The sequence below is a fragment of the Quercus lobata genome, chromosome 11 (genome assembly GCF_001633185.2).
Source record: "Quercus lobata isolate SW786 chromosome 11, ValleyOak3.0 Primary Assembly, whole genome shotgun sequence".
NCBI classification, from domain to species: Eukaryota; Viridiplantae; Streptophyta; class Magnoliopsida; order Fagales; family Fagaceae; genus Quercus; species Quercus lobata.
This window is the reverse complement of record NC_044914.1, coordinates 10,305,566-10,315,546: the sequence shown is the minus strand read 5'-3', so window position 1 is coordinate 10,315,546 and position 9,981 is coordinate 10,305,566. Positions and strand designations below refer to the sequence as shown.

The 9,981-nt window shown below is 33.7% G+C and overlaps 1 protein-coding gene across 1 annotated transcript; it reads right to left on the bottom strand.

The window, feature by feature from the left end:
* Positions 1–993: 993 nt before the first annotated feature.
* LOC115966374 (disease resistance-like protein DSC1) lies at positions 994–6,095 on the bottom strand. Its single transcript, XM_031085617.1, has 3 exons — positions 5,298–6,095; positions 3,594–5,225; positions 994–1,237 (listed from the first exon to the last, which is right to left on the bottom strand). The coding sequence occupies exons 1-2, from the start codon at positions 6,093–6,095 to the stop codon at positions 4,494–4,496; spliced, it is 1,530 nt and encodes a 509-aa protein (XP_030941477.1). The 3' UTR covers positions 994–1,237; positions 3,594–4,493.
* Positions 6,096–9,981: the final 3,886 nt, after the last annotated feature.

The following is a 9,981-nucleotide window of genomic DNA, read 5'->3' as shown; positions in this document are numbered from 1 at the left end:
GTATCATTAAAAATATGTAAAATCTAAAAAAAAAAAAATTCTTTTAGTTTTAAACAAAATTTCTCAAACCAGAAAATTTTTACCATACAATCAGAAACACCAAGAAACTTATCTAAAAAATTAATAAAACTCAACAAAACTACAATTCAAAAAAAATTAAATAAATAAAATATTGCAACTCTTTTTCCTTAAAAAATAAGAACCAAGAGTACAATTCCAAAGGGGAAAATGTAGAGAAGTTTTTTTTTTTTTTTTTTTTAAGTATTGCGTTAATGTTGTCATAATCTAATCTAACATCTAATCCAACATATGAAAAATGAATAGATAAATAAATAATTTTAAACACAAAATAGAATCTATTTTCTTAAAAACCTCAAAGAACACACTAATGAAATAAAGAAGATGAAAAACAATATAAAATATTTGTAAAGGCTAAAAATAGTTACTTAAACATCTAAGAATATCATATAATAAAGAAATAACAATTTTCCGCTAATATATCAAACATAATATTTACAAACAGTGAGAAGAAATTGCACAAAGACAATCTTCAACTACACTAATGGTTCTTCATTAGCTTGTTTAGATTATCCTGTTGCTTTCCAAATAAACTAAAATCTATCAACAACACAAAATATAACATACTATAATATGATTTTTCCCCAATTTAGATCAACATCAAACACTATTCATTAAAAGTATTTGGTGATGTAAATAAAATGATAAAAAAAAAAAATACTTGCATCAAGGAACATATATGAATTAGTTAATAATAGGAAAATAAGGGAACAAACCTCTAATAGGAGATCCTTATATGGGCAGTGAATTTTTTTTATAGAAATTTTTTAAAAAGTAGAATTCTAAACAACAAATATTCATCAATCTAAGGTAGAGATACAGGGAAAAAGAAAATCCAACAAAAAATGAAAAAAAAAAATGATTAAGAGAGAGAGAGAGAGAAAGAGAGAAATAACCTTTTTTGTGTGGGAAAAATATACATAGAATGAGAGAGAGTGGCAAATTTATAGTAAGATGATGGGAATAAGAAGAGTCAAAATAAATGAAGATGAAGAGTGGATTGAATTTGCCAAATCTGTTGTCCATCATGTTTTTTTACAAGAGGGAGTCCACGTTTCTGCACCATCCATCCTGGCTAGTAGTTGACTATTGAAACCTCCTATGGATCCAACGACTTTCTTTGTAGTGACACCAAAACTACTACACCCATCATTCCTCCCTGGAGGCAACCAGTGGAAAAGTAATTACAGAAGTTAACACACAAAAAAGTGTTCCTAGAAATGGATTTCATCTAATGATAAACATCTTGTTTAGATCAATCTAAAATTCAAATATTGATTCATTCGGAAGCATTGTTTCTTGTTAAATTAAATCACTAGCAATAGGAGATCTAACAGTTCATGGCAGATCATGTAGAATAGTATAAACTTTGGGAAATTTGATTGGAAAAAAAAGTAAACAGAGCAAATACACAAGTTTCATTTTTGAAAAAATTGAGGCAGTGCTAATGTGAGTCAAAGTTATCCACGGAAAAAAAAATAAATAAAAAATAATAATAATAATTATCTCTCACCTAATCACAAAGAAAAATAAGAACAAAACGAGATTTTTTTTATACCAGAAGACTAGAGGGAGGATGGCTTACAAGTAACTTAAGAAGAAAGAGCAAAGAAGCTATGAAGGTAGCTATGCAAGTAGTGGAGAGATTTTTTTAAAACTTGTGGCTAAAATATACTGTAGCGAACGCTTTTAATTCTTCAAGTTTCAAATGAGCGTTATTAGTCCCTAAATATTAAAAAATGAGCACTATTGGTGCCTCTGTCCATCTCCATTAGTTTTCTTGCATGCGTCTAACAAAGCAATACAGTAGCATCTTTATAATAACATGGAAACTAATTTTTTTATTAAAAAAAATAACACATGCAACTAAGAGCAAACCCATTTCTATTTGGAACTTTTCCCAAAACTGAATGAAATCTTCTTCACCAAAAAGGATGTCTAGTGCTCAACCATATACCAATGACCAACACAGCAACACCTCTATTGAAAAAACAGAGTTGAAGAAGTCTTTCCTAAATATTTCTATTAGGCCACATTCATAGAATAGTTCATTTCAATTTTACAATCTACAGATCTAGGGGCCTCTCTAGAAACTGAGTCTTATTGAGAAGTATAAAAAACAATTTCAAGGCATTTGCTTTGAATGTTAACCAGATCATCAGATCTGGCTTGGCGCCAATTCCAACTTAAATGGCTGATTACAGAATTTACAATTACTTTAACATTACTGGCTGCATCATTTTGCCCCAACCAGTTGAGCAAGTCTGTCTTTAATTTCTCGATTCATACAATATGTGTTCACCGGATGGAAGCAGAAGAGAACTTTTTATACAGCATGTTGATTATTAACCTTTTTTACTTTTCTTATCTTCACTTTGGGTTTTGCATAATATTTGAAAAAAAAATCATAAAAGGGTCTAGTGCTCCAAACCTTGAATCTTTTCTCCTATTCGACCATTGGTATATGGTTGGGCATTTTGTTTTTTGTTCCAACAAAGAAGTTCTACTGCCCCAAATTAGTTAAACCAAATGCTTGGCAAAGAGGTTTTCATTCTGTTTGGGGAAAGATCTTTATAGAAAGGTTTCAGGCCTTAGATGCATGTGTCAATGTCATTTATATATATATATATATATACACACACACACATATACACCATGCCATTTAAAAATTTTCACCTTATTGTCCCTTTAGACATATAGGCTAGAAATTAATGGAAGTGGACAGAGGATCAATCAGGCTCATTTGTGAAACTTTAGGGACTAATAGCACTATTTGAAACTTTCAAATTAAAAGCACTCACTAGTGACTTTAGGGACCAACAATATAGTTCGGCCAAAGCTTTTTTTTCCCTCGTCTTTAAGAATGGGATCAAGGATTGTCTCAACCTCTCAATGCGAAATTCCTCATTGGAGCCTCAAGTTCTACTAGATCTTGCCTTATAATTACAGTTTTGCATTTTTCATTAGCTATTATCAATCATTAATGGACAAATGAGACCTCAATTATCAAATAAAGAGGCCACCAATGCCTTATTGTTTGCTTAAACTCTACATAACACCATGCTGATAGAAGAGTAAGCCCTTCTGCACGATCAAGGTTGGCCAATTTCCTGCAACTGAATCCTCAATGCTAGAAAATTGAGCCTCATGTATTTTCTGGTAGTCTAGGCTTATTTTGATTTTGTTAATATATTTCAAGGAGTAATGTGTTCATAGTATAATCATCATTCTATTTATTAAATGCCAAGCTCCCTTTCAAGGTGAACTAGAAACACATAGAATCTGGAAGCCCCTTCTTAAAATCTAGAATCTTGGTGAGAAATTGCATACATAGGCACTAAAAACCAACAGCCCAACCCTCTTTTCACATTCTACAGACCTACCACCTCAGCCAAGCCAAGAAGTACACCACTTCGTTATTGTGCAATGTTCCAAATGAAAAATTGACTCACTCTTAAATAAAACCCAAAACTGAACATTTAATTACAAAACCAACATGATAAATAGTAGCTTACCAGCAGAAACTGAACCACTGTAGGGGCAATAAAGATGCATATGTTCTTCTGGGGCTTCCTTTTCAAGTGACCCAGCTTGTGTATAAGCAGTACAGCAATGTGGGTCGTCCCACAACCTTTTCCCAAATATACAATTATATTCTCTCCAAAGCTTTCTGGCTTAGCTCCAACTGGTACTTTCAGAAAACATATATACAAAACAATGTAACCCATAATAAGCTCCTATTTTCTTGCGGAAAAAATTGCATTTTATGTGAAGGAAAGAAATTGCCAGCAAAGCCAAACACAACTGGCTTGCTTGAGCCGTGTTTATGTGTTCTGACAACAAAACCATAAGAAAAAACCCCAGCATTTTGTCACTCTTTCAGATTCTATTAAAAATATGGGACAAGAAAACAAAATTTATATGTTTCAGAGGGAACCTAGAAAGTTGAGAACTCAAGAACCAAGTCTAGCTCACTATTTCAGATCATATTAGTCAAGCATTATAATTCCCCAAAACTAAAACATCAAATGAGATAGAATTCATAAGTTTTTTACCCTTTCTACATTAATTTTCCTCAAGTTTCCTTGCAGCCAAACAGAGACATAGTCACATACAAGAAACAAATGTGTGCCAAAAAAAAAAAGACAGTTTCTGGGAAAAGGAAAACCCACATGAGAAAATAAGTAGATACTTGAAAATGATATTTTTTCTGGAATCTTTCAGTTTTTGAGTTGCTAAACCCAGCTCCACTCCATCATCATAATCAGCATAAAGTCCTGACACCCAAAGACGGTGCAGTGGTGCTGGTGGTAGCAGTAGTAGCACCAAACCCCGTGCTACTGGCAGTAGGACGATCATCTATGCCGCTGGCATTGCATGGCCTCTTTATCCGAGTTACCTTGTCATTGTGTGCATTAATTGAAATTCCCAATCCAATTTTCAATTAGATTGGGCCCATTTGGATGCTGTATCCACTTTTGGTGTGGTGCGTCTACGTCATTAGAGGTACCTTCTCCACTACGTCCAGCCCCTTCCGCATCATAGTTGTCATTGCTTTCCTTAATTATGGCATCGCTGGCTGAATCGTCAAAATCATCCTCATAAGGAGTGATGCTGCAGCTTCTGCTAGACCCAACAATAGTTTGTTTGAGATCTTCAACGTCTTGCTTGAATACCAAATGGGCCCCGCATTTTGTAACCTCCAATCCTGGACCCCAAGTTTTAAATTTAATCTCAATATCACTGAATCCATTAGCAAAGCTTTTACTCAACACGTCTTTCCAGTCCTTTTTAAAGAATTGAGAGGGAAAATATTGCAGCCAAAGGTGATGCCGTTCAATCTTACCAAATTTTTCAGAAAAACCATGGGCCACTTCGTCAATTTGATTTTTTTTGGATTCAATGGAACACAAAAGCTCATGTGTAAATCTATGAAGTCCCCAATCCTTAAAATCAAGTTGGTCTAATGGATTATGTTGGCGGAATACAAAAACAACACACACAGCAATTCCCACTAACTCGTTACAATAACCTGAAGGCATTTGCAGACTCACTGAAGCCCCCACGTTTCGGTGGCAAAACCAGTTCGGAATTTCACCTCCAGGAATGTCGATATAATGTGCCAACCTTTCTTGCCCACGGTAATGCTGAAATATGCAAATAATGATGATTAGAACTTCACAAGTGAGAGAGAGATACAGAGAGAGAGAGAGAGATACCTTTTCGTTAATGAAATAACGTCTTAGAATTGTTAATAACATGTTACTGTAGCCTTGATTCTCAATCAATTTGACGCAATTGAGAAGCCGAAGTGCTGGCTGAAAATCATATTCTGATTCTGATGATAATGTTTCTAGCGAGGTACACTGTGTTGCATCGATATACTTAATGTTTAATGGAAGCTCAGGCAATGTTCGAAGATTCTTGCAACAACTCAGAACAAGATCTTTTAGATTAGATAGTTGAATCATACTTTTAGGAAGCGAAACAAAATTATTTCCCTCTAGATTTAATTTCAATAAAGACAACAAGCAGTCAAAAGCATTGGGAATTGCTTGAAGATTGCAATAACTTAGATCTAGTTCAGTCAAAGACCATAAGCCTGATAAAGAAAACTCTAACATGGCAATCGGATCTGGACTTCTTCTCTGTTGCATTGAAGGAAAACTAAAGAGTTTATTCGAAGGTTTAGGTGATAGCCCTTTACATCCACGAAGAGACAATACTCTGAGATTTTTAAGATGAGATGTAGGTAGGTATTTTATTGCAGTTCCACTTACATCTAACTCCTCCAAGCCTTCGAAATCCCCCAAATTCTCTGGTAGTGCATCAAGCTTTGAGCAGCCAGATAAAGTGAGAAATTTTAGAGACATTGAACTATAACAAGCATTTGGAAGACTTGAAAGGTTTTTGCAGTCTCTTAGGTCCAATTTAATAAGGCCAGTTAAAAGCTCCACTGATAATGGTAGATCTTTTATAGCGGTCTCATTTAAATAAAGTTCAGACAAACATGACATATTTCCCACAACCTCTGGAAACTTCGTCAGTTTTGAACATCCGGAAAGAATAAAAACTTTAAGAGATTCCAAGTTGATCTTGTGTGGAAGGCTTTCAAGGTGCTTGCAACCATTCAGATCTAATTGAACAAGCTGTTTGAGATTTTCAAGAGATGGATGAATCTTAGATAGTCCTGTACAACCTTGAAGAATCAATTGTTTAAGCTTTGGGACTCCACTTAGATTTGGGGTCTCAATCAAGTTTTGAGAGTTACGCAAGTCAATGAGTTTTAACTCATCTAAATTCTGTTATTAACCAATAAATAATTAGATAAACTCAAGCCTTAATGAAAATAAATAAAATACAAAATTGAATAAGTGAAAATCTAACCATAATTCCATTCCATAGTCGTTTGATGCCGCTGTAATGCATTTTCAATTCAACAAGCTTGTTTGGTTGGAAATTGGCTGGCATGGAACTTAAAGGATATCCATGCCATTCTATAATGCGTAACTCATTAGAAAGATAATCGAGGCCTTGTGGTAGTTTCACATTACCCATATCACCCATTTTAAGCAATCTCATTCTTTTCATCTTTGAGAAGACCCCAGCATCCAAAAGCTCCTCATTTTGAATAGGTATGTTTAGGATTATGCCTTCAACTACCTCTGTTCCCTAATAACCAAGACAAATGAATTTAGAATAATTGTTAATCCTTAAAAGAATCTATAAGAATATATTTCTAAGTTTAGGTTTAGACTAGTCAACTTACAGTATTATTCTTCAGTACATGAAGGATATCCTCATAAATCCATAACCTAGTACGTCCACCAGCCTCTTTTGGGGATCCACGACGAACTATTTCCTGACCCATTTCTTGTAGCAAATCATGCAACCATAAAGTTCCATTTTCATTAATTGTTATGAGAGATTTATCCACAAGAACCCCAATATTGTAGTCTGGATAATAACGACCACTTTGTAATATATCTCTTATGCAACCTTTGTTCTCTCCTTTGAAAAAACATGCAATATCTAAAAATAATTCTTTTTGGGTATCCGTTAACCCATCAAAACTTATTTGAAGAATATCCAAAATTTCTTTATTAGGTTCTACCTTCAGTTTATCAATGACACATTTCCATTCATCTCTACTTTTGTTAAACAACAAAGAACCTAAAACTTTAAGAGCTAAAGGAAGGCCATTAGTGTAATTCACAAAACACATAGAAAAATCCTCATAATTTTCTTTAGGATGGGGTTTCTTGAAAGCACTCAAACAAAAGAGCTGCAAAGCTTCATCTTTATTCAACCCCTTTGCTTCATATATGTCATGCACACCACATCTTCTTAACAAATGGCTATCTCTGCTTGTTACAATGATTATACTCCCTGGACCAAACCAATCATGGTTCCCTGCTAATGCTTCTAATTGTTTTTCTCCATCAACATCATCAAGAACAATAAGAACCTTCTTACCACGTAGTCTATTCCCTATGATATTGATCCCCTCATGAACATTCCATATCTTTATTTCACTTGCCATAAGGATGTTAGAAAGAAGCTATTCTTGTAAAGAAACTAGATGTTGATTTTTAGTTTTTTCTCTTACATCAGCAATATAGCTGCTAGCTTCAAAATGACATAAAATTCTATTATAAATTTCTAGTGCAAGGGTCGTTTTACCGATTCCACCCATCCCGCAAATTCCTACAAAGCAAACACCACCCAAACCATCTAAAAAGAAATTCAACACTTCTCCCACACGGGATTTTATTCCAACAAGCTCCTTGGATATATTACTTGAGGATCGGAGTTTGTTAAGTATCAAATTACAGATAAGTTGGATAGATTCTGATTCAGGCCTGCAAAGAAGATAGCATAACAATAAATTTGATGACTGTAGAGTATAGTATAAATACATCAGACAAAACAAAAAACCGAAAAAGTAAATGTGGATATAAAAAATTAGATACAAATTTATTATGTTAACATTTTAACCAAGAATAAAAAGGAACAAGAAAAAAAGACAAAATGTAACTTTCTAACTCTTGAGTCCTCAATTTAACACTAACAATGGCATGCCTTCAAAATGTGAGGAAATGGACTCAAAAGTTGTTTTTTTTTTTTTTTTTAAATTTATCTGCAACAAATGTAATATTGAGTAAATGGAAAACATTACATAAATAATTAGATTGCAATTATTCTCTTCTTCTTCCAAAATAGCTCAAAATTTTATAAAATAAGAACAAAGTACATAATAAATGCACCATCTCTATCTCAAACACTCGCATTTTTCAATTCCATGACATTATGAGGCTGTTTGGATTCCACTGAATCGGGCGTCTGCATTTTCAAAGTTTTAAGTTTTCCTTTTCTTTCTTTTTTTCCTCATTTGTTGACTTTGGGGGACAATATTTACTGTTATGAACAGTGCATGTACTGTTCACATATTATGCATACATTGTTTATGTATTAAAAAATATTAAAAATTAGTCACACCGTACTATTTACACATTTAAAAATTATTTTTAATTTTTAATTTTTAATTTTTAATTTCAGTAATAATAAGTTCAATAGAAACGGACCCTATATGTCTCTTAAGCATGTGTGATTAAATTAGTCCCGAAGCTGGTGTTAAACATTGCTTTTACGCCCGCCAATGAAAACAGGCCACGTGATTCTCCTTCAAGATATACATTCCTCTACTTTACTCTTTTTTTATCTTTGGATTTTCTTTCTCTCTCCGTTCCCTCTGTAATTCTCTGTACTTTACCCTTTCAATTTTCAAAGACAAAACTTTTATTATCTGAGTATCTGTGACTGATTTTCTCTCACACACAAAAAGTCAGCCAACCCAAAGCAGAGTTTGTGTTCATAATCATCATCAAAGATCATCAAACACTCAAAAAGTCTCAAACTTTCCCTTTCATTGATTCTTCCACCTCCATTCTGTGCTCAATAAAAGCAAATAATCACATCTTTCCCGCCATCTCAACCCTACCAAAACCAAACATGCGTCATGGACCTGGCCGTGGCAAAGCTAAGAGCACCGAAGCCAATTGGGTTCAAAAGGAGGCCGGTGGTTCAATGCATCATCACAGCCCTGTAATGTATTACAAAACCCCTTTTCCCATTTTTTTTTTATTGTGAAATTTTAGTTTGGAAAAAGATAGTCTTTGTAGAATTTGTGATTTCTCTTTTAGATGTAAATTTTCTTTTGATTATGATGTGAAATGTGACGTGTTTATGTAAAAAGTTGCAAATTTGAGATATGGGTTTCTGTCATTGTTGGATTAGTTTAAGGAATATTGTGAAAGATTTGCGAAAGACCCAAGTTGAATATTGTTGGATTAGGCCGACGCTTACATTTTGGTGTTACTTTTCTTTTCCTTCAACTTGAAGCATTGTTTCTGTCTCTAAAACTTTCAGATTTAATGCCCACTGTGCTGATGCATGGATCAGCAGGGAAGATAAGTTCCACAATAGAAGGAAAGCAACGTATTTGGTATGAAAAAAAAAAAATAATAATAAAAAAGAGCGCTAGTAGAGAGAGTTACAGAGGGAAAGGAGAGAGAGAGAAAAAAAATCCAAAGAAAAAAATAAGAGGAAAGCAGAGGAATGTTATATAATTTGAAGGGAAACCACGTGTCATGATTTCATTGACTGACATAAAAGCAGTGTTTTACGCCAACTCCGAACCGAATTTAATATCTAAGTATATATGTTTAAATTTCTTCTAGAAAATTGTGCAAGAAAAATGCAAGAAAACAGGAAAAAAAAAAATAAATAGCATCTAGCAATGAAAAGAAATGATACTGAAATCAATTTTCCATTATATTTTGAAATGCTAATGAGTGCAAGTGCAGATCTCCAATGTGTATATGCAAGTCACTTGAAGTAGCA

What these genes read in the sequence shown, in the direction of transcription:
- LOC115966374 (XM_031085617.1), bottom strand. Translation starts at nt 6,095, where the DNA reads ATGTCATGTTTGTCTGAACTTTATTTAAATGAGACCGCTATAAAAGAT. An exon ending in GTTATTTCATTAACGAAAAG is followed by an intron (nt 5,226 to 5,297) that starts GTATCTCTCTCT and finishes TGCATATTTCAG; the next exon opens with CATTACCGTGGGCAAGAAAG.